Below are 23593 nucleotides of genomic sequence, written 5' to 3'. Positions count from 1 at the left end.
GCCAGGCCCGTCTGGGTGGGCCCAAGGCAGCACAAAGGGGCTGGAGGAAAGCTGAAGAGGAGGGAGAAAGGGAAGGAGAAGGAGGGGAAGAGTGACAGAGAGGGGGCACTGACAGGTGGGGAAGGGCAGCATGAGGGCCGCCAAGCCCCAGGTGCCAGCAGGCTGCCAACCCCTGATCTCACCCCGCCTGGGGCAGTGCCACTGTCCTCTGAAAGGGAAGCAGGAGCGGCAGGACAGAGCCGGGGAGCTGGGGTAGAGGGAGCGGGCTCTAAGGGCCAAGGTCTATTCACCATGGGGACCCTGAAGGGCTATGAGCAGCCCAGATATGAGAGAGGGGTCCTCCCATCTGAGGCCTCAGCCCCTGCCTCCCCCCTCCCTGCCTCTCTCAGCCAGTCACCAACAATGTTTATGTGGGGCCTCCCATGTGCCAGGCCCTACTCTGGGCGTTGGGGCTTTAGGTAGTCCCACAGAGCTTTGATTTTAGAGTAGGCAATAGACACTAAGGGAGCCACTGAAGAGACATATTTGACATACAGTATATGTAACGTAAGGTCCGTGTTAAGGGCTGTGCAGGAAAATAAGGTGGAAGAGGAGGCCAAGAGGGAGGCCAAGCGCCGGGGAGCAGCTAGTGGTAAGGGGATCTTTCTGGAAAGGAGATTTTGAGGTAGGTTTAAGTTGGAACATCAGACAAGTTTTTCCTGGATAAACCCTTCTGGAGGAAGCTCTTGGGCGCCCGAGGGGGGACTGCTTAGCTGAAGCTGACTGGGGCACAAGGAGCGACCCAAGAAAGAAACCCAGTATTTATTATTGCGGCCGCGGTCTGGCATTCTGTCCGCACGTTTCTCATTTAACGCTGACAGCTCCCAATGAGATAGAATTATCTCCACCTCCCACAGAATAGGGGAGGCTCCGTGATAACCAGCAGCTGGCCAGGGGTGCCCTTCATTCTTCCTGTTGCTCCCTCCCCTTCCCAAGGACTCTGGCCCCAAATCGCTTTCCAAAATGCCCTTGGGGAACCGGAGATGACCAGCACCAGAGGAATTCCTGCGGCAGGGAAAAGCCCTCACGTTCCCACAGGTGGCACCTGTGATCTCGGGGTGCGGGTGGGCCAGCCTGGGAAGGACTCGGTGACATCACTCTGCCGTTTGCAGCCTCGCATATCTCGACACAAAGCGGAGGCAGCCGCAGGGTTCCCCGCCAGGCGGTGCCTAGGACACCTCACATCACCTCAGCCCGCCCGCGTCCTGCATCTGGGGCCGGCCCGCCCTCCCAAGGGAGCCACCTGGGTGGGGAGGAGAGGGAGCCCGAAGCCACGCACACCTTATCCTCAGCTAAGCTCAGGGATTGCGAAGTAGATTAAGGGCATTCGCTCACGAGGACGCCTACTTAACCTGGATCCCCAAAGATCCGGGCTGCTCACCAACAAAGTCTCGGGCTCCGGGCCCCGCGGGGTGCGGGTGCGGGTGCGGGGCCGGATGGGGCCCCCTTCCTCGCCAGCCGACTTCCTGCCTTTTTATCAGCACCGCCGCCAGGGGGCGCGCCAGGGCCGGACGACGGAGGGGTCTGGCCGGCTCTGGGTGCCTTTGTGCGTTCCATTGACATTTGTGGCTCCCCTACGGTGCTTACGGGGGGCAGGCTTCTGGCACTGCCAGGACGCAACCTCTGCGCTGGGCAGTTTAAAGAAATCTTGTTCAGTGAATTCTTGGGCCCACCACCCAGTCTATGGCCGGCCTGCTTCCAGGCTGTCCTCTCTGGTTGTGCAGCCTTCTAGTGGCTCCCAAGGAGCTCGCTTGAACCGTTCTGAGGCTCCTATAGCTCTTAGGAGAAAGTTAAAAGCCCCTCTCTCCGGTGAGAGACCGTGGGGTCCCCACGCGCCCCCTCGTGCCGCTCCCCTTGTTCTCTTAGGCCCTCTGGACGGGGACACCTGCTGCTTCCCCACCCTGCAGCATTCCCCTCTCTTTTCCCCCTCCCCAGGCCGGTCTGGGCGCCAGGTTTCTGGGCCCCGAGCAGCTTTCGGGCACGTTCCAAGCAAAAATGAATAGCACGGCGCTCGATCGGAGATTTCCTCCTCCCTCCCGGCGACAGACGGGTAGCCCCCTGCGGGCGGGCTGGGGCCTGGCCGCTGTCGTCTTTGTCTAGGCGGTGCTCCGCAGGCGGGCTGGGCGAGCGGCGCGGAATACACAGCTGCCGACGGCGTGCTCCGGGGGAGCGCACATCAAAAGGAACCTCGGGGCAGCGAGGGGGGGGGGCCGGGCCGTCACCCGGCAGCGCCCAGCTCCCCGATATTCACACACACAACACCAAGGGCTTCCCGCGTGCCAGCCCTCAACCCCCGGCAAACCACCCCTCCCCCCCGCGGCCCTCCCCGCTTTCTTGGCCCTCTTTCTAGAGGCCACCCTCGCAGTCAGGGCGGAGGCCTCGGGGTCCACCTCAGCCGCCACCTCAGCCACCCCGGCTGACCTTGGAGTGAATTTAACCCTTTCCCCCATTGACTGCAACCCACCCCGAGGTTCAGGGTGCCTATTAGAGAGGCGGTGTTTCCGTTCGTGACACGTGGCGCGGGGGCGTCGTCCCCCTCCCGGGTAGGGACCGTTTCTGTGTTCCACCGGCAGCGCTGGGAGGGTGGGAGGAAGGAAATTAAGCCTGTGTTGAAGGAAGGACACCTGGCAGGGGAGGGGAAAGGGCTCAGGAATCCCCTCCTCTGGGGAGATTTCAAGTGGGGGGAAATGCCCACACCCGCTTCCATTCTCCAGGGCGCCATGCAGGGCCGCTAGTGGGTTCCCACACCTCCCCGCCAGGCCTCCCCTCCTTTACTTCCCCAGGCTGTGCTGTCCGCAGAAGTCCGCGATTCTCTCCTCCCACCCACTTGTTTCCTGGCCCCTCTTCCCTTGCCTGCCTCAAGCTCCTGACCTGGGTCTGCGGGTGCTCCCAGGCTGCCTGGAGGAGGCATTGGGTACAAATGGCCCTGCAGAGAATGACCAGTCTTGCCTAGGCTGCCCAGGGCTACTGGCTGGGCATGTCTCAGCCAACGCTCAGCCCACCCACAGCCTCTGGGATCTTTTGCCCCCACCCCCCGGGGCTGGCACCTATGGACTCTGAGGGCCCATAAATGACCCCAAGAGGTCATCTAGTCCAGCTCCTGCCTCCTGGCCACACTGAATCCACAATGGTGTCTTGGTGGCCATGGCAGGTAGACCTGCTCAGCTCCCAGAATGACAATTATGGGCTCTGGAGCCTCCCAAACTGCCAGGCAGAAGGTGAGATCCAGCAGGCACCTCTGATCAGAAAACCGGGGGAGAGTCCCCGTTGGGCAGGACAGAACACAGGGGAGGACCTAGCAGGCCGTGTGGGGTGTATGGAGGGCTCTCTACCCCTAGTGCTGGGACCCCGGAGTGCCACAGGCAATGATTATGGCAAACCCACTGTGACCCTCTTTCCAGGTGAATCAGAAACAAGGCACCCCAGAATTAGCCCATCACGGGAGCCTCTTTAAAGAATCCCCATTTCTGCAGCCTCCATCCCAGTCGTTGTTCTTGGGCAGGTTGGGGCTTTTTTCCATCTTGCTCATCCTGCCCCTCTCAGCCTCCCTCCTTCCCCCTTCCCCTTCTCTCTCCTCCAGCTCCCCCTGCTAGTCTCCCGCCCTCTTCTCTCTGTATCGATGTCTCTCAGTTTCTCTCTCTCTCTCCTTTCTTCACTCTGTTTCTCCCTGTTCCCCCCTTCCCTCCTCTCTTTCATCTCTCCCCCCACCCCACCCCACCCCTCCAGCGGAGCACCCGGCTAGGAACGCGGCAGGAGCCATGACAAGCCCAGGCGGCTCTCCCGACCCTTGGTGCCCCGGGGCCAGTTCCCCGAGCTCCCCGCGCCCACAGCAGCCGTGTAGGGAGAGGGCTCTCAGGATGGGCAGGGGCAGCAGGTTCGAGCTGTGGGCACGGGTGGCCCAGATCAAAGGCCAGGAGTGTCTGGCCCCTGGCCTGGACTTCCTCCGGCCATGCCCCCCACCTGGTAGAGAGGTGGCCTGCCATTCCAGGCCTCTGAGGGACTTGGGGGCCGCTTCTTTGCTGCTCCTTCTGCCGCCATCCCTTGAGCAGTGGCCCTTGCCCCCCATCACTGGCCTTGCTTTCTTCACCCCAGGCCCAGGGCTGCTCCAGGGTCCTGGGTGCCTCTGGGGCCGTGGGTGGCCTTGGGAAGCAGGTTGCCCAGGTGACAGGGGGCAAGTCCCCCAAGAATGGCCTCCATCCCAGCACCACTCAGGGCTGAGACCTAATTCTCTGGAGTCTGGAGAGGGAGAGGACAGAAAGACCCCAGGGGGCTGTGGTGGGACTTTTCTCCTATGGTGGGGGGTGGGGGTGTTGGATACATTTGGCTTCCACCCAGGGAAAGGACCCGTTATCACCGAACCCCAGGTGGGAGCTCAGGCAGAGAGTTGGGGGGGAGGGTGCCCTGGCGGGCAGCACAGTCTTCCAAGGACCCCAGCTGCGCCCTGCTGGGGCTGCTGCGTTTCACTGGCCCCAAACGGTTCATCCATAAGATCCAAATGGGACTGCGGGCACTGCTTCTGACCCGAGCTGGAGGCCGGGCCTGAACCCCTCGTCGAGGAGAAAGTGACCTGGCTCCGCGAGCAGGAAATGCAACTGGCCGCTGGTGTCAGTTGCAGGAAATGCAAAGGCAGCAGGAGGTCCCGATACCGATCTGATCCCTGACAAAAGACTCAAATGACACTCAGCTCCGTCCCCCGGCGCCGCCCGCAGCCAGACCTTCGAGCCTCAGCGGACCCTTCTGCGCGCCTCTCGGACACCCGGGAAGCGACCTCCCGCCGCCGGGGTCGAGTGGCCGGCAGGCTCGCCGGCTCCGGAGGCTGGAGGCTGGGAGGGGTTGTATTTCCCAACCCCCCTCCGAGACCCTCGGATCCTGTCCTGCCCGAGCGAGGCTTCTGGAAACATCCGTGTGCTTTCTACTCTCGATTTCTCACGCGCCCAAGTCCAAAGGGGTCACGGTCCCCCGAGAGACAAGGAGCCACCCATCAATGCCCACGCCAACCCGGCACCACGTGAACGCCCCCGTCAAAGCCCCAGCTTCTTCAACCTGGCTGGCGGGGGGCGGGGGGGGCGCCGCAGCGGTCCCGGGCCAGCAGAGGGTCCAGCGTGCCACCCCCCCCAAGTTCCCACTGTGTCCGGGGCGCGGGCTTTGCCCAAGTTTGCTGGGCGATGCCCTTCCCGGAGCCCGACTCGTGGGCCGGGCGGGAGGGGCGCGTGATTGACAGGCTGAACTACAGACTCATCTCTTACCTTAGGCCGCGGGCGCTGATTGGCTGCTCGCTGACATCCTCAAACCCGGCTGCTCCGCGCTGGGCTCGGGAGGGGGGCGGCTGCGGGTGGAGGTGCGCTTCTGACAAGCCCGAAAGTCATTTCCAATCTCAAGTGGACTTTGTTCCAACTATTGGGGGCGTCGCTCCCCCTCTTCATGGTCGCGGGCAAACTTCCTCCTCGGCGCCGCTTCTAATGGAGCCCCACCTGCTCGGGCTGCTCCTCGGCCTCCTGCTCTGTGGCACCAGGGTCCTCGCCGGCTACCCAATTTGGTGGTAAGACTCGCCTCTTGTCTGCCCGCGGCCCGATTTCTCCGCCGAGTCCCGGGGAGGTGGGGGGCGCCGGCTGGGGGTGGGCTGCCGCTCCTTTCTCCTTGCCTCCCTCCAGCCCCCCACTCGCCCACCCCTCCTGGATTTTCTGCTGGTGTCGCCTTCAGAATCCAACTCCTGGCTTTTCTGATAATCACCATTTTCCCTGCTACTCGCTGCAGAGGCTGGAGGACTTTTCCCGGCTCCGATGGTCTCTGATTCTTAAATCCTCACCCTCCACCCGTCCCCATCTGGGGGCCCCGAAGACCCTCCATTTGCTTGCAGTTGGGTTTCTGGAAATCCAGAGCTGTCCCTGGGGCCCAGCCACTCCTCTTCTCCATTTTGGGGTCTTCATGGGCAAAATCATCTTGTTTCTTCATTGCCACCCCCATCTCCGCCGGCGCCTCCATCAAGAGATTTCCCCCACAATAACCCCCTTTTGCCTTCATATTTTAGACCCCAATGGCTTCAGGGACCCCTGGGGCAGGGGAGCGGGCGGGGGGTGGGTGGATTTCATCAGATTCTCCCCACTCTGCTCTAGATTAATCTTGAGCCTCAGAAGTGAATATGGTATTTGCTGATCCGAGATGCCATTGAATTCAGATTTTATTCATTTCTTGTTTGTCCATCCTGGCAAAAGGGGGGCTCTTTGAAAATGTAGTTGTTTGGGAGGGGGTGGGTTTGTTCTTTGACCAAAAACCCAATTCTCCATGTCAAATTCGTTCCTTTTGGAAAACCGAGGACCGAGGAGAAAGGGAGAGAGGGAAAGGAGAATTCTGTCCCCGAGAAATGCGGATACAAAAGACATTTTTAGTAAATAAGGCTGGGAAACCAGGCGCGGTGTTTGGGGGGGTGTGCGTGTATGGGGGGGGACTGACAGAGGAATAAACAGCCCTTTGGGAGCCCCAGTTCCAGGGAGTCCCCTTGTTTTCCAAGCAGCCCCACCGCCCCCCGGCAGGTCCCAGAGGCCAGAGGGGAAAGACACACTGAAACCAGTTCTCTAAATTATACCCCGCCTGTCCTCAGTCTCCAGCCCCCTGCATTCCGGAAAACTTTAATTAAAGAATCTTACCCTCCTGGACGTAGGAGAGCCTCGGCCCGGGGGGTGGGAGGTGAGAAGGAAGAATTTGGGATCCGTGAGTAAGAAGAGGGCCTGTGGCCCCTGAGCTGAAAGTCAGAGAGGAAGGCCACCAGGGCGCGGTGCCCCCTGTGCGTCCCCCTTTCCCTGACTCGCCACCCCCTCCCCAGGCCAAGCTAGGGGGAGCAGAGCCAGCATGGTTCCGGGGCCACACCCTGAGTCTGCCTCCAGTTGTTTGGGGGCCAGGAGGGCGGCAGGAGCAAGGCATGGCCAAGGGTCTGTGTGCAGAGGGTGCTGAGAGTTGCTCCCAGGACCTACATCCAAGGGAAAGTCTTTCTTCTGCCCAGCCCATCCTTCCCGCGGCTTTGGGCTGGCCTGGGGCCTCCGGTACATAAAGAAGTCCAAGGGGTGGCTGGGGCAGACAGGGATTCCAGGTCGGAGGCTCTGCCTGTTGGGGGAAGACCGCTGCCTTTCCAGCCCTTTCTGACCCTCTTTCCATCCCTGGGCCAAGGCCATGCTGTTCTTTACCTTCATGGGGACTGGTGGGGGAGGGTACGGAGAGAAGGCTTGGAGCCCGACAGGCTGCAGGGGTGAGGAAGAGGCCAGGTCCCCTACCCTATTAACTGGAGGAGGGCACTTCCCAGGGCGGGGGGCAGTGTCTGTGGGGAAGGGTTGTGGGGGGGGAGAGTCTGGTGTGTAATGGTGTGTTGGGGAGCATCTAGATAGCAAGATGTTGGAAAAACCTGGAAAGCCAGGACATCGATGTGTCCAATGCTGGACACATGGCTTGTTTGGGGGCTGGCGGGGGGCGGGGGGAGACAGGGATGCTGCTTTGTCTGAGCCGAGGAGAGGGGTGTGTGTGTGTGTGTGTGTGTGTGTGTGTGTTCTAGGTCTATGATCATAAGAGGTGTCAACTGTACACGAGTGTGTTTCTGCATGTGGAAGAGTCCGTGCCCGCACCGGGGCCACCATGGATGGAAACTCACGTGAGATGGGGGATCCGTGGCTGTGACAGGGTGTGCTGCGTCCCTATACACAGTGTCAGCAAGTGGCTGGTGCTAGGATGTGTGTGTATGTGTGTGTGAGACAGAGGAAGTCTAGAAGCGTCTATGCCCACGTAAAGGTCAGCCCCTGTGTATGCTTGTGACACTATGCATGACTGTTCATGACTGGGCATGCGAGTGGTGTGTGTGAGTGTGCGCGCGCGTGTGTGTGTGCATGCGTGTGCGCGCATGCCTTCGTGACGGTGTCAGGGGAAAGCCCCACAGCTGTCTTTGTGCATGGATATCGGTGCTCATGGCAATGACCTGATTGTGCTTGTAAGTAGGAGCGTGAGGCTGTGTCTGGGTCCGCCTGGGACCCTGTCCTCAAGTGCCAGTGACTGGTGGGGCCCAGGGTTGTGGATATGTTTGCAGACCTATGACTTACGGGTGTGAGTGACATCCTGAGCTTGGGTGCTGGGTGGGTGTCCGTGGTCCTGGAGGGGCAGTCCGGCAGGAGACAAAGGTCTAACAAGGAAGTTGCGAAGGGCCCGGCTGACCTAGGGTCCCGGGCTGGGCAGTGTCGGGGCAGGGGACAGAGCCCTTCTTGGCATGAGCTCATCCTGTCTGCCTGAGGACAGCGGCCAGCATCCCTCCCCTCTTAGGCCGTTTGTCTTTGGTCTTGGAGCTGGGGTGGAAGGGAAGGCACCTTCGTAGAGCTGGGGCTGGGCCTGGGACGGGGATGGTAGAGTGGACAGGCCTCGGATTCCTGTTCCCACTCTGCCTCGAGGGCAGTTGGGCAGATTCCAGCTCTTTCAGCATTGGAGCCCAGCACAACCTGCTCTCTTTAGCCCACCCAGCTCACACATTCCCCAGGAGGGATTTACAGGGGGAATGGTTTAGCTGGGATTGCTGTCCCTGCCACCTCTCAAGAAAGGCCCCTTAAACCCCCAGGGGCCAGCGCTGCTCGGGCCCCAGCCCCGAGAGAAGGCAGCCCAGAAAGGAGAGCCATCAGGGCCTCAGATGGAGGCTCAGGGAAGGAAGAGATGGGCTCCAGGCCTTCCCAGCCAGGTAGGGGTAGAGTGGGGACAGGAAGCCGTGACAGCCACACTGATTTCTATAATTCTCGTCAGTCCCAGTTAGCGCCTGCTGGAGGAACTTGTCTTTCTTCTCCTTCTTGGGGGAAAAAAGAACTCCCTTATTAGGGCCCATCGTAGGGCCTGCTCCATTCCAGAGACAGAGGCCCTGATGGAAGGGGCCTACGCTGGGGGTCGGGAGCCCACCCTGCCTCTGTGTGACCCACCCACTTGGGGCTCTGCTTCCTCTTAACGCTGGAGATTCACCAGCCTGTCCTGCCTCACAGCTTGGGTGAAAGGGTTCTGCAGAAGTCAAGGGCAGTGAGCTGGGAAATAAGACACCTGAGTTCTCTCTCCACCACCTGGGACCCATTCCCCCACTCCAGCGGCTGCCCCAAGCCCTGCCTCAGTTTCCCTCTCTGTCAGATGTCGTGCTGCCTCCCCCACTCGCTCCCACCTCCACCCGCCTTTCAGAGGCTTGTGAACATGTTCAGTCAAACCCCGTGGGGGTCAGTGGGCTGGGCCCAAGGAGGCACCTGGAGACTGCGGGGGAGGAAGGCCCCAGGCCAGGTGTTAACACTTGTAACAGGCAGGAATTACAGCTGGCTGGGGCTGGGGCTGGGGCTGGCGAGGAGCTGAGCTGGCTGGAGGCTGTTGATCCCACAGACAGACAGACAGACAGACAGATGGGCAGATCGGATGGCCAGGCTTGAACCGGGTGGTCTCCCTTCCAGGGCAGGCCTTTCCCTGGGGGGATTCTGGGGGGGTGGTGGTGGAAATTAATCCAGGTCTCTTGGAAGTGAGTTAACAACCTTCCTGCCCACCCCACCCCCACTGTGGGTGGGGCTTGCTGTCTAAGGGAAGCAAATATCGTGGCGGATCTGTTTGTATTCTTATGATGGGACCACATTTTGTTTAAAACAAAAACAAAAACAGGTCAAATGTTATAATACTACCAGGAGCCTGGAGCTGAGTTATTTTCTTGCAAGAACCTGCTTTAGCATAGGGGAAAAGGCACGAGGGAAGGGGTAGCAGTCAGGGAAAGTTCTCCCCGAATCTCAGAGCATTTTTCCAACCGCTCTGGGGCCAAGAGGTGAGCGATGGGTGGAGTCTGGGCTCTGAGCATCACTCACACCCCAGGGATCTTGAGGGCCCTGGGTCTGAGACAGCTGCCTAGTAGGAAGACCTTCTGGGAGTGGGGGTGGGTCAAAAGAGTCAGGTGCCAAGTTCTTTAGTGGACACTCTCCCTCCCCACAGCTTTCCCAGTGACAAACCCAGCCAGCCCCCAGCAGCCCCCACACTCTGCTATCTGGGTGCATGCTCAGTGACTGATGACGGTGGAGAAACTGAGGCAGATGGGGAGGGGGGGCTAGGTGGAAATCCCCAAAGAGTAGACTCAGCCAAGCGAGCATCTCTAAGCCACCTCACTACAGAACTGAATGTTAAAAAGACCTGAATGGGACTTGGACAGACCAAAGATTGAGACGACAGTGTGGGCAGTTGAGAAGGTGATCTGGACACGAAGTAGGGGAAGGGAGCTATGACCTTAGGGTTTTCTCTAGACTTTGAATAGGTCTGCGTGGGAGACAAGGAGCTTGGGGTCAGGGCAGGAGAGGTGAGTTTTCTCAGAGGAGGATGGAGCTAACTGACTTTTCTGGGGAGAGTGGGGGAAAAGGAAGATCTTCCTGGCCTCAGATTGTGGTGAGCTCAGGAGTGGAGTAGGACCTGGTCTTCTAGCCTTTTCCACCCACCCTGCTGGGAGCCGTAGAATCCTTCTAAAGCCACCAGGGAGGGAAAGACATTCTCTACCTCTGTCCCTGCTTGGGAGAGGAGCTATGTCTCACCCCTCCCTTAAAGGTTAGGGCCAAGGATGTTCTGTCTATACGTTATGTTCCCGTGAGTGCCAGGAAGTGGTTAGAGTGGAGTGGGGAGACTCGGGTCTGAGTTCTGGGTTCACCGCCCACAGGTTGTGCGACCTAGGATGAGTTCCTTGTCTTCTCTCTGCTTCAAGTCCCTGCCTCCCTCTGGGTTTCCTTTTCCTTGACTCCCCTGAGGGATCCCTTCTACCCCCTTGGGGTTCCCAGGGCTATGACAGGGACTGACACAGTGCTGCGAAGGGGCGGCCCTGGTGCCACCCTCCCCCCTGCCCTCCCCACACCCCACCCCTCCCCGGCCCACTCAGACATTCAGGGCCTGGCTCAGGCAGCCTAGCCTCTGACTTCCACAGCCCCACCCGCCCTCAGCCCCAGAGCTGGCTGCCCACTGCTGCAAGGCCAGCCTACGTGCACCCCGGACCACACTGCCCCCAAAACCAGCATCCCGGCTCACATTCACATCTGGCTCTTTCACGTACTACCTGGATAACCTAGGGCAAGTCAACCTCCCTGAACCTCAGTTTCCCCATTTCTAAAATGAGAATAGTGATCGCTTCTGCCTCATAGGGTTGTAGAGAAGGTTCAATGAACCATGGGCATATAAAGCTCTTAGAACAATGGCCGGCTTACAGAAACTACTAGGTGAATGTTAGTTACTCACACCTCCTGTCTGCAAGCTATTTTGACCCCTTTAAGTCCTAGATCAAAACTTGCCTCTTGGGGCACCTGGGTGGCTCAGTCGTCAAGCATCTGCCTTCAGCTCAGGTCATGATCCCAGGGTCCCGGGATCAAGTCCCGCATCAGGCTCCCTGCTCAGCGGGGAGCCTGCTTTTCCCTCTCCCGCTCCCCCTGCTTGTGTTCCCTCTCTCCCTGTATTTCTGTCAAATAAATAAATAAAATCTTTAAAAAAAAAAAAAAGAAAGAAAAACTTGCCTCTTCCGAGAAGCCCTCCCGGGTTGGCCTCACCTGGCCCTGCTTTCTTATCTTCTGAGGTCAGCTTGCCCCCTTATCCTTGGCACTGGTGACCATGAGCCTGTAGCTTTATTCTTTTTTTTTAAGTTTATTTATTTATTTTTTTTAGTAATTGCTACACCCAACATGGGGCTCGAACTCACAATCCCAAGATCAAGAGTCCAACGCTCGCTCTTCCTACTGAGCCAGTCAGGTGCCCTGACTAGCTTTATTCTTAACTCGACGGCATTAGGCCAGGTAAACCTACCCTCAGCTCTCTGCTTGCCCAGGAAGGGTAGGGAAAAAGGGCACTGGCGCCTCCCCTGGCCCTCCTCCCACCCCACAGTTTGTGAGGCTCTTGCGGCCACTGCCATTTCCAGCTGGGACCTGGAGCCACCTGGGGCTGGGCTGGGGAGGGGTGGAGGGAGGCAGGCGCAGAGGGGGAGTGGCCCTGGGGCCGCCTGGACCAGCCCGAGCACAGAAGTTGCTCCTCCAGGAGCCGAGAGATGATTCAGAAGGTGATTTATAGACGGAAGGCAGAAAGCTTGGCTCCTGGCAGAGGCCTGCTGCTTAATTACATTCTTGGGGGGGAGGTATGAGTCGTGCGGCAGCAGGGGATCGACTTTTACCCCCTCCCCCTCCAGGCCTGTCCCCATCACTGCCCACACTCCGAGCACGGTCCCTCTTTCTCCTGCTGCCAGAAGAAGGAATTCCCTCTCCTCAATGAGAGACTAGGCCAGGAGCGCAGGAAGAGCTTCGGGGGGCTGGAGGAGGTGGAGAAAAAGGGAAGAGGCCAGAGTTGCATCTCCTGGGACTCCTCCGGGGGAGTCTGGCCTACAAAGGGGGCTGGGAAACAGGACCGCCTGGGGAGGAGGATCGGTTCCTCTCTTCCCTGCTTCTGGGCAAGGTGAATCCATAACCCACCCAGGGAAAAGGGTTTCTAGAATCTTCCTGGAGGTGGCAACTCCACACTTTCCCTTCAGTGTCCTATCCTACCGCTGCTTCTGGATCCTTCCTTCAAGTATGTTCCTTTTATGTTTGGTTCTCAGTGGGCCACGGGCTGGGGACTAGGGACCAGGTTCTGTGCTCGGAGGCTGAAACCCAGTTCTTTAGTGCCAGACAGCCTGTGTGTTGTGGGCGCAAGCGCTGCCTTAGATCCAGAGGGTTCTCCAGGGGAAAGGGCAGGCTTGTATCAGAGGGAGAAGAATTTCCTATCCTCAGGTTAAACCAATGTCTCAGAGAGTCCCCTCAATTCACCTGCTTAAGCTACAAAATCTCTTCTGCACTGTTGACAAGCAACCCCACTCTGTTCAGTTATTTGCTGTGGTGACATCTGGGTCCCCTCTGTGAACGCTGACCCATGTGGCAACCTGACATCTCTCGGCTGCTGCTTGGTTCCCACGTAGTCTCCTCGTGGCTTTGAAACCCAAAACCCCGCCACTAGTTCTGGAGGCTAGAAAGGTGTGTGGGGGGCAGGGGGGAGGGTAGCCTAGGCCAAAAGAGTATATTTATCTGTTTGCAGCTTGGCGTGTACAGCCGGGAGGGGTTGGCAGGGGTCAGGATGGGGACACTAGACAGCTCTCTGGTTCCCCCTGAGGCGGGCCTTCTCAAAATGGCCTCATTATGTGTGTGGAGTGAATTCCAGAAACGTCAAGCACACCCATACATCCAGGGGAAGGATGGAGACGCAGAGGTGTGCTGGGACACAAGAGGGGGCAGTGTGGGGCGGCGGGAGGTTTCTGGCCAGTGAGTTAGGGGTCCTGAGCCCTGGCTCTGCCCCTACTTGGTGTGTGACATTAGGCAAGTCCCTTCACTGTTCGGGACCTCAATAAAAGGGGACTCGGGCAAGCGGCTGGCCTTGGACTTCCAGCTCTGAGATTTCAATCCTGGCTTCTGGTCACCCAGTGATTTGGACTAGCTGCTTGGTGGAGGGGGGCGGTTGGTGAGAGCTGACCTCGGGGCAGGGTGGGGAGTGCCGAGCACAAAGCTTTGTCCTCAAACAGCTGTGAGGTCCTGGATGAGTCTCACCACGTCCCAGGCCTCGGTGTTCTCATCTTCAGTGTGGGTGATGATGATGCTGTCACTTGCCCTGCTCAGCTGCAGGACTGTCCAGAGCCTCAGAAGCAATCATCTTGGTGAGGCCCGTTGAGAAGCGTTGTGTTCTTTCCAGAGAAGTTAGCGTCGTTGCTGGTCCTACCAGAAAAGAGGAGTAGGAGTCGGCCCCTGGTCAGAGGGTGCTGAGCATGGACCCAGCAGGACTCTCTGAGCCTCTGAGCTTGAGGAGTTGGTCTTTTCAGCAGAGGAGGAAGGAATGGGCTGATAGCGGCGTCATGAGGCTCAGTGGGGAGCACCCAAGGGAGGGGCAGACGTCGAGGCCAAGCGGCCACAGGACATGCCATGTTCACAGCGCACAGCCAGGCACAGAGCAGGATTTCTAAGGAGGGACACACAGGGAAGGCGGTGTGGGTGGAGGTGAGGTGGGGTAAGGGTAAAGGGCCGGGAGCTGGAAGGGGCTTTTCTGAGGCCTGCGGTCGTCAGAAAATCCTAATTGCCTATACAAGGACTTGCAAACTGGCAGACCATTCACTCAAGCTAGGTTGGAAAACCAGGGAGGACTGGGTGTGTGCGTGCATGCGCGCTCATGTGTGTGTGTGTGTGCGTGTGCACGTGTGCACCTGCAGATGTGTGTTGGGGGTGGTCAGGGGGCTGGGAGCAATAGGACCAAGCACCCAGTCTCTTCGGAGGGCCCTTGTGTGAAATCTGCCCCTGGGCACAGAGTCCCACTTATCTGCCAGAGCCAGCCGGGCCAGCAAGACAAACCAATCTCTCCTTGCAGGGCCATTGGGAATGCAAATAGGGGCTTGTGACAGTGCGTGTGACCAAGCATCCTGCCTCCTGTCCAGCTCCTCACCACTTATCTTGCTAATTGGGATTTCTGAGAGCCTCTCCCCTGCTCTAAAACCTCCCGTGGCTCCCCACTTCTTGTCTGGCACCGAGACTCCCTAGGACTTGGCCTCTACCCACCTGTTCAGTAGTACTTTCATAAACCCCAAGAACCTCCCAATTCTTCTGGGCCTGTTCATGGAGAACCTCACCACCTCCTCTCTCCCTTTCCCTCATTCAACTGTTGAAATTCCACTTTGCCTTGGACCCAGATCAAAATCCTCTTCCTTTGGGAAGCCCTCCTAGACTTCCAAAGCCATGCCCCCTAAGCAGGGAATATGTCATCTCTCCCTCTTCCTCTCCCCCACTAGCTGACATGCCATAAGACATGGGTGTCTTATTTCCTCCTAGACTACAGATGCCCCCAAAAGGGAGAACCAGTTTTAGTCCCGTGTAACTCCCCTCCGCACCCCACCCCCCACCCCCCACCCCCGCCAGTTCCCAGCATAGAGCAGAGGTCCGTAAACGCACAACGCTGTGCTGTATGTAACACATGGGTAAAGGCACAGGAGTCGTGAGCAGACAGAACGGGCAGAATGGGTACAAACCCTACCCCACTGCCCGCGTAACGCGAGGCTCCGAGCACGTTGTTTCTGCCCGACTTTGAAAGGAGCCGGACCTGGTTCCCCTGGACCAGCGGTCAGCCTGCCCTGCTCAGCTCAGGTCCGCTTGGCTCAGGCCACGTGGCTGACAGCCCTGAACCTCCTCTCAGGAGGATGGGAGGCCAGGCCTGAGCAGGCTGCTGTCGAAGCCTCGTCCCTAGAGTCTCAGTTCCCCTGGGTTTAGATTTTCCATCCCCGCTCCATTTGCAAACATTTCCCATCTGTATTCTATCTGCCACCAACCCCCCCTCCTCCCCGGCCATGCTCACCGGCTCACTCTATACTTGGGAGCCTAAGTCTTTAGTTGTTTTTTGTTTTTTTGTTTTTTTTAAAGATTTATTTATTCATTTGAGACATACAGAGAGAGAGAGCATGAGCAGGGAGAGAGGCAGAGGGAGAGGGAGAAGCAGACTCCTTGCTGAGCCAGGAGCCCGATGTGGGGCTCGATCCCAGGACCCTGGGATCATGACCTGAGCTGAAGGCAGACGCTTAACCGTCTGAGCCACCCAGATGCCCCCTAAGTCTATAGTTTTAAATTCCCATTTGGTGAGACTTGTTTCTCCCCCCAGGATTAGGTGAGTGTGTTTGTTGGTGGTCTCTATGTATTGGTCCCTATACACATGTCGTGGGCTTCTAAAACCAACCTCACCCCATTCTGCAGATGAGGATTCGGGTCACACAGGCTGTACTCTGAATCCACATCCTGGTGGGCCCAAAGCTTTTTCTTTCTACCACCATTCAGGCTCAGAAGTGGACTTCTTATATGGGGCAAGAATTTACTTATTCATGTTCTGCCTTATTCCCCAAAGGATGGCTTTGAGGCAAGATTACATGTGACCTTCAACTTGCAAGCTGCTGCTTTGGGTTTATTGATACCATTTCTGAAACTCTGGGAGGTCCCCTATTCGGGGATAGATGCAAGTCCCTGGCGAACTTTCCACATGTCCTCAAGCTGGGCTAGTCGGATGCCGGCAGCAGAGGTCACGTGACTATTATGTTGCCCCTTGGACGGGCGCAGCGTCCTGGGCAAATCGGTGTGTTCTCACCCGTGAAACAGGAAGGAGGTGGGGTAAGTGGCCTCTCGCATTACTTCCAGCTCTAAGTTTTGTCCTTCTGTTTAGTCCCTTCTGCTCCTTCACAAGAGCTATCATGTCATACACGATATCTATCATACACGTACCAGAAAACAACCAGACTGGATCTTTCTCGCCCAAACCAATTCTTGAGTTAGTGTACCTGAGACAGCTGATCTTTTTTTTTTTTTTTCACCAGTTCTTTACAATTCAATATTCAGCTTTATTCCTCCCTGAGGACGAGCATCTCTCCCTTTCAGATAAAGTAGGTTTCCCTTTATGTCCTGGCTGTTAGGAAACCCAGCGTCAAACCTGAAGTTCAGTCCTGGCACCTCTATTGATCTTGACTTGGCATATTTGTCTTCTCCTTCACTTTGATCCTGATTTTCTGTTTTCATGTTATTATTTAATCCCATGTGTTTTGTATTATAAGCTCCTTGAGGGCAGGCACTATCTTGCCCACTGCTGTGTTCTCTGTGTCTGGCTAGTACAGAGTCGATACTCAATAAACACTTGTCTTTGGAATACATCTTGGCGGTCAAATCCTTTCTGGAAAGAAGCAAGGCACACATAAATTTTTTTTTTTTTGAATGTTGGTTTGTGGGACGCCTGGGTGGCTCAGTCGTTAAGCGTCTGCCTTCGGCTCAGGTCATGATCCCAGGGTCCTGGGATCGAGCCCCGCGTCGGGCTCCCTGCTCCACGGGAAGCCTGCTTCTCCCTCTCCCGCTCCCCCTGCTTGTGTTCCCTCTCTTGCTGTCTCTCTCTGTCAAATAAATAAATAAAATCTTAAAAAAAAAAAAAAAATCTTGCTTTATCAGGGAGCTGGGTTGCAAGAATTCCAGTCAGTTTCTATTTCTTTATCATCCGCTCCCCCTCCATCCCAAGTCTACTAAAGCCTTGTCTTTGGGTAAGCCACCATCTTTTCTTTTGTCTGTGACCTGCTTCACTCGAAACTTGAAGTTGGTACATAGCCTTCCTCTTGGGAAGCTCTCTTGTTTCCGGCCAGTGATTGCACTTTACCCTTTCCCTGGCTCCCTTCACATCTGCTTCTTCCCCCCTTCCCTGTCGCTGAGAGCCAGCTGGTGTCATGGCCGCCATTCTGCAGGGGACAGAATGCCCTCAGAGCCTCCACCCGGTCTCGGCAGCTAGGAGGCTCCCACTCCCGAGCAAACATTGTGGGCACTGCTGTCACTCTAAGGCACAGCGGGAAGGTAGAGCAGAGGGAGGCCCAAGGTCATGTGGGGACGAGCACCAGGGTCCCTCACTGCCAGCCAGGCCTTTCCCATTGGCAACACCGTAGGGGGGCGCTGGCTTGGCCTGGAAGGTGCCAAGCCCCCAGCCATCGATAGAGCTCCAAGGAGGGACAGACCGCACCCATCTGCCAACAAGGTGTCCTCAGCTCTGAGTAACTCCTCACCTCCTCTGCTTCTGCCCTGGAGCAGCACCTCCAGAGACTACCCCACTCAGCCCTTCACTTTAGAAAAGAGAATGCCTGGCCACAGGCCGGTGGTCCTCCATCTTGACTGAAGCCTCGGCAGGGAGGGAGATTCTGGACCTACCTCAGCTGTCAGTAAGGAGGGAGTCTGGGACGTCGGCACCGTCCTTGCAGCCAAAGCAGCCCCATGAGTCCGGCACCTTCATCCCTGTTTTGTCCGCGAGAAAATCGAGGCTGCCAGAGGCTAAGTAAGGAGCTGGGAAGCGAGTGGGGGAGACAGGTCATGGCCAGCTGACACTTCATCGTGTATGTGCTGAGGAAACACAGCACACACTTTAACTCGTCCCCCCTCCCCGACCCAACGACCTCAGGATGAAGATACTCCTGTTATCCCCATTCCACGGTTGACGAAACTGAGGCCCCAAGAGAGCCGCTGCCTTGCCCGAGGCTGCACAGTTGGCCAGCCCAGGAGTGGCCGCCACAGCACAAACTGCCCGAAGCCAGGCCTGCCCGTGACATCACAGTACATCCTGCCGGCCAGGAAGTTCCTTCTCAGGTCTGACTGCAGTCTCTCCTGACTCAGTCCCAGCCCAGACTCTCTGGTTTGTCCTCTTGGGGACATGAGCTTCACTGTGGATTTCCAGTTCACCTCCAGTTCAGGGGTACATTTCTCCCTGAGTCTTCCCTTCTCCAGAACCATGCTCCCCTGATGACCCAGTCTCCTGCACGCCTTTAACCACCTCGCTCTCCCTCTTCTGATGATCTCTCTCTCCAGCTTCTCTAGGTCCTTTTGCAAGTGCCGTGACCCACAGAACTGCCTTGAGACCAGGGAGCAGGGGTCCTGCCAGACCCTTCCACTTAGAGGGCTCCACTCTGCGGTCTTAAGGCTTCAGGGCTTTGGGGCCAGGGTCCCAGCGGTCGTTCCCATCCAGAGTGCACACTCCCCAGCCCTCAGCCTATGCTCTGGGTCCTCAAGCCCCTAGAGTGTCTTGCCCAAATGGCCGTGAGCCTGCTTCTGGGCTGTGCAGACCTCTGTCTGGGTTTTATCCTGCCAGGGCGGGCCATGCTGCCGGTGTGGGTGTCCCTGGGCCCAAGAGGTAGTCAGGGGAGGCCATTTGCAGGGGCTGTGGATGGAGCCTGGAGGTTCCACTGGGGTGTCCAGTGTGGGATGGAACAGGGGTGGGCCGATGGCAGGCTGGGGGCTGGCTCTCCCGTCACTGTTCTTTCTTTCTTTTTTTAATATTTTTATTTATTTATTTGACACAGAGAGAGACAGCAAGAGAGGGAACACAAGCAGGGGGAGTGGGAGAGGGAGAAGCAGGCTTCCCACCGAGCAGGGAGCCCGATGCGGGGCTCGATCCCAGGACCCCGGGATCACGACCTGAGCCGAAGGCAGACGCTTAATGACTGAGCCACCCAGGCGCCCCTGTTCTTTCTTTTTTTAAAAATTATTTATTTAAGTAATAATAACCAGGGAGCAAGCCTACACCCAACGTGGGGCTTGAACTCACAACCCTGAGATCAAGAGTTGTATGCTCTTCCCACTGAGCCAGCCAGGCGCCCCCCCCCCCACTCTGATATCACTTTTCTAGCATAAAACTCTGTGGAGAACCCAGCCTCTCAGGTGGCGAGCAAGGATGAGAGAATGACTTTTTAATTTATTATTGAAGTCTACATATAAGAAAGTACGTAAGGTCAAAGTATATAGCTCCCTGAGTTGACTGGGACATACCCTATTTAAGTTTGTTACCCTGACCGGAAACCTTTACGCCTCGGGCAGTGGTAGATGAGCCTCTGCTTGTCCTCTCACCCAGGCCCTGTGAACGCCCCAGCCGGGCCCCAGCACTTGGGCAGGTAATGGGGCTCCCCCAGGGCCACACCGGCACAGAATCTGGAAGAAGGCTTGCTTTCTCCAACTTTGCCGCTTACATTTCTCCCTCAGCAGGTTACCTGCCTTCTGCGTGGGCAACACTTCTAGCTCCTTCACGGGCTGGGGTCACCTCGCACCTTCAAGTCCCTGCTTGTTAGGCTGGAACATTGTCTTTCCCATCCTCGGCCTCCAAGTTCCTCCCTGTGTGGTGGGATTTGTCGTTTTTATTTATTTATTTATTTATTTATTTTTTAAAGATTTTATTTATTTATTTGAGAGAGAGAGAGAGAATGAGAGAGAACACATGAGAGGGGATAGGGTCAGAGGGAGAAGCAGACTCCCTGCCGAGCAGGGAGCCCGATGCGGGACTCGATCCAGGGACTCCAGGATCATGACCTGAGCCGAAGGCAGTCGCTTAACCAACTGAGCCACCCAGGCGCCCGGGATTTGTCGTTTTTAAATGGCCCGATTAGAAGACATGCAGCGGGGCAGCTCTGCGGTTCCCTCCTCCCCGGCGTGGCCTGTGATGCCCTGCTCGGCCCAGCCCTGCCCCAACTCCCCACCCTAGCTTGTGGCCCACTCCCACCTCCTCCCCAGGACCTACTTTTCCCTGCATGGGGAAGAGCGGGGGCTTGGGAACAGCAGTCCTGGACTCTAGATGGTTCTGCCTTTAGTACCTGGATGACCCGAACTCTCCAAGTCTCCGTTTTCTCGTAAGACAAGGGCCACTCTAAGGGAGTGAAGGACATAACACGTGTGAGACTTCTTATAGGCTCTGGTGTCCACACATGTTGCTGTCCTTAATCTTGGTTTATGGTCTGTGTTGTTCTTCGACTACCTCCTATCTCCAGACCTCTGTGCTTGCGCTTGCCTTCCCTTGGAATGACCCCTGTGAACTTGCGTGTGGTCTTCGAAGCCCAGTTCGGGCAACATGTTCTCTGTGTAGCCTTCCCTGGGCACCGGCCCCAGCTCAGCCCCTTCCACTGGGAGCGCGTTCATGGACTAGACCGGGAGCCCCCTGCGGGCAGGACCAGCCCCCGGTCAGCTTTGTATCCACATCTCCAAGCATAGTGGGGGGCACACAGAGGGGCCTCTAACACGAGTCATGGGGTGAAGGGACACTGCTGAGAGTCACCTGCCAGTCACAAGCTCAGTCCTTCAGCCCCAGCCGGATGCTTAGAGCCTCCGTGAGGTCCTCCTGGGAAGAACTGCGGGCACTTGTCACGTATCTTCTTGGATTCTTAGTTAGCTCTTCATGTGCATCTGTCCAGCCTTCCCAACTAGAGAGTCAGCCCTTTGAGAGCAGGATTCCCCTTAGATGGCCTCATCTCTCCAGTGAGCCTTACACATCGCCCTGAATAATGCAGGAGCACAACGAGTGATTGTGGTGATGGGTGGGCTGATGAACAAGGCTCCTTCCCAAGGAACCACACATCCAGGCTCAGCTGGTTCCCACTCTCTGGGACAGGGTTTTCCCTCACTGTGTGATGCCTCAGAGGATCCAGCTCTGAGTTTCTAAGTCTCTGTGCTGAAGGGCAGCCTAGTGTTCCAGAAAGACGGGTCAAATCTGCCGTGGTGTGAATCTCAGATGTGCTACTTAATAGCTCTGGGACTTTGGGTAGTTTCTTAAAAATATCTGAATCTCAGTTCGTTCATCTGAAAAATGGGGGTAAAAATTCTGATCTCAGGGCAGTTTTTTTTTTTTAAAGATTTTATTTATTTATTTGACAGAGAGAGAGAGCACAAGCAGGGTGAGTGGCAGGCAGAGGCAGAGGGAGAAGCAGGCTCCCTGCAGAGCAGGGGGAGCCCGACGCGGGACTCGATCCCAGGACCCTGGGATCATGACCTGAGCCGAAGGCAGTCGCTTAACCTACTGAGCCACCCAGGCGCCCGCAGTTTTTTTTTTTTTTTAATATTTTATTTATTTAATTGAGAGAGAGAGCATGAGTCCGGGAGCAGGGGGAGGAGCAGAGGGAGAGGGAGAAGCAGACTCCCTGCTGAATAGGGAGCCCGATGTGGGGCTTGACCCCAGGACCCTGGGATCGTGACCTGAACAGAGGTTTATCCGACTGAGGCACCCAGGCGTCCCTTGAGGATGAAATGAAACAACACACAGGAACTGAGTTAAAGGTGAATACTGAATAAGTCAAGGATGTTCTGAAGGTCATTCCAATGTAGCAAGGGTTATAAAACTATCCCAGGCCAGGATTTGTACAACAGAAAGATCTGAATTCCGGGCGCCTGGGTGGCTCAGTTGGTTAAGCGACTGCTTTCGGCTCAGGTCATGATCCTGGAGTCCCGGGATCGAGTCCCACATCGGGCTCCCTGCTCGGCAGGGAGTCTGCTTCTCCCTCTGACCCTCCTCCCTCTCGTGCTCTCTCTCATTCTCTCTCTCGCAAAAAAAAAAAAAAAAGATCTGAATTCCTTCCAAAACAGAAGAGGCCACACTCAGGGAAAACCATATGCTTTATGTTGTTTGGTCCCAACTAATTAACCTGTTTGAAGAAAGAAGTGGGTGATGGGCACGTGGTAGAAGTCTGAGACTCAGTGGACCCAATGCAATGTGGACTCTGGCCTGACCTTGTGTCCTGGTGTCCTGTTCAGCCCAAATACTCACAAAGGCCTCCAGCTCTTGGGAAGGGAAGGATAAATCAAATGTGGAAGCTGTCTGTTTTTACTGGGGTTCCAAGGACTGGTCTGTGTAGGTTTAATAGGGCCCTAGTTAATGGCTTAGACGCTCGCCCTTTCAGTCTCTCTCTCTCTCAAATAAATAAATCTAAATAAAATAGAATAAAGTTTTCCCAGCTAAGAATGCCTAGACAATATAAATTTCATTTTGCTTATTTTTAACCATTATAAAAATGGTGTTACGCTGAATGCGGTCTTTGCTCTACATTATGTGTCTAAATTTCAAGCTATGTTGTTGGGTCTTACTGGAGCTCTTCTACTTTCACAGCTGTGTAATAGCCCATCGAGCGAATGTACCACACTTGCCAACTCCTGCTCCTGCCGATGTACCAGTGTCTCAGGGCGCACACGGGGGACAGGAGCTCCTGGGTGTGCCTATTGCAGGGTGTGCGAATGTTCCCCTTTGCGAGCTGACCCCGAGCTTTTCAAAGTTAGGTTGTGCCCATTTCCACTCTCATCTTTGCTCTACACCTTCACTGACACTTGGAATCAACTGACTTCATCTTTCTCAATCTGGCAGCTACAAAATGGGATCTGTGGTCTTCATTTGCAGAGATGGGGCTGTTTTTAAGGTCCCAGTGCCGGGCAAAGTGGAGGCAGGGCAGGGACCCAGGTGTTCATGTCGACACATAAGACATGCATTTGGAAGAACATATGGCCCATGGCTGGGGTGTCTGGTGGAAATCCCCGACTTTGGCTTTCAGTCCTTCACACTCCTCACATTCTTCGCCTAAGGGCCAGAGGGCATCACTGGCATTTGGTGACAGGGGCAAACTGACTGATGAAGCCTTTTCTTCTCTGCACCACCTCTCCTCCTTTCTGCTCCTCAGATGCACCCTCCTGGGCTGTGAACCCCTGCCCACTTTCCAGAAACAATGCCACTCCTCCCAGGGAGTCCCACCCCAGCAGCCCCCCCACCCCAGACCAGGGGTCCATGTCCCCCCGGCCCTCTCCTGCCTGAGTGACAGCAGTAACATCTCCCAGGTGCCACATCAGGGAAGACCAGAAGGTGACTCTTTCTCCTAAATCTTGATCCAAATGCTGGGGTTCCTTCCTTCTGAAAGAAAAGCTGTGAGCTCCTCCGCACGCCTGGGAAACCAGATGGGGCAGCCATGTCCTGCTGGAATCTCTGTCCTCACAAGTTTGGCCTTGCCCACCCTCCCTCCCCACCCCCCAGGGAGACTCCTCACTTCCTTGGGCGTTTACTATGAAGATAAAGGGGCTTAGGATCCCTTCCCCGACTGGAAAACTCTTTCCCATTGCTCCTTCACCTGGCCATAACCTTCCCGGGAGTTTTCAAAATCCAGCTCGGACCTGTCATCTTGCTGGGCACTTTCCCAGCCTACCTGCGTTGCTCCTGGCTCTCCTGCGCGCACTGGGGCCAGAGCAGGACTTGGTACGTGGGTGGATGC

General features: G+C 56.6%; 1 protein-coding gene across 1 annotated transcript in view; it reads left to right on the top strand.

The window, feature by feature from the left end:
* Nucleotides 1–5369: 5369 nt before the first annotated feature.
* Nucleotides 5370–23593, top strand: part of WNT3 (Wnt family member 3) — a 49052-nt gene continuing 30828 nt past the window's right edge. Inside the window, exon 1 of the mRNA XM_081804803.1 lies at nucleotides 5370–5578. Coding sequence (XP_081660929.1) covers nucleotides 5499–5578 — 80 coding nt within the window. The 5' untranslated portion in view covers nucleotides 5370–5498. The remainder of the gene's footprint in view (nucleotides 5579–23593) is intronic.

This window comes from Leptonychotes weddellii, chromosome 15 (genome assembly GCF_054177405.1).
Source record: "Leptonychotes weddellii isolate Sample4059 chromosome 15, ASM5417740v2, whole genome shotgun sequence".
Classification (NCBI taxonomy): Eukaryota; Metazoa; Chordata; class Mammalia; order Carnivora; family Phocidae; genus Leptonychotes; species Leptonychotes weddellii.
This window is presented reverse-complemented; position numbering and strand designations above follow the sequence as displayed.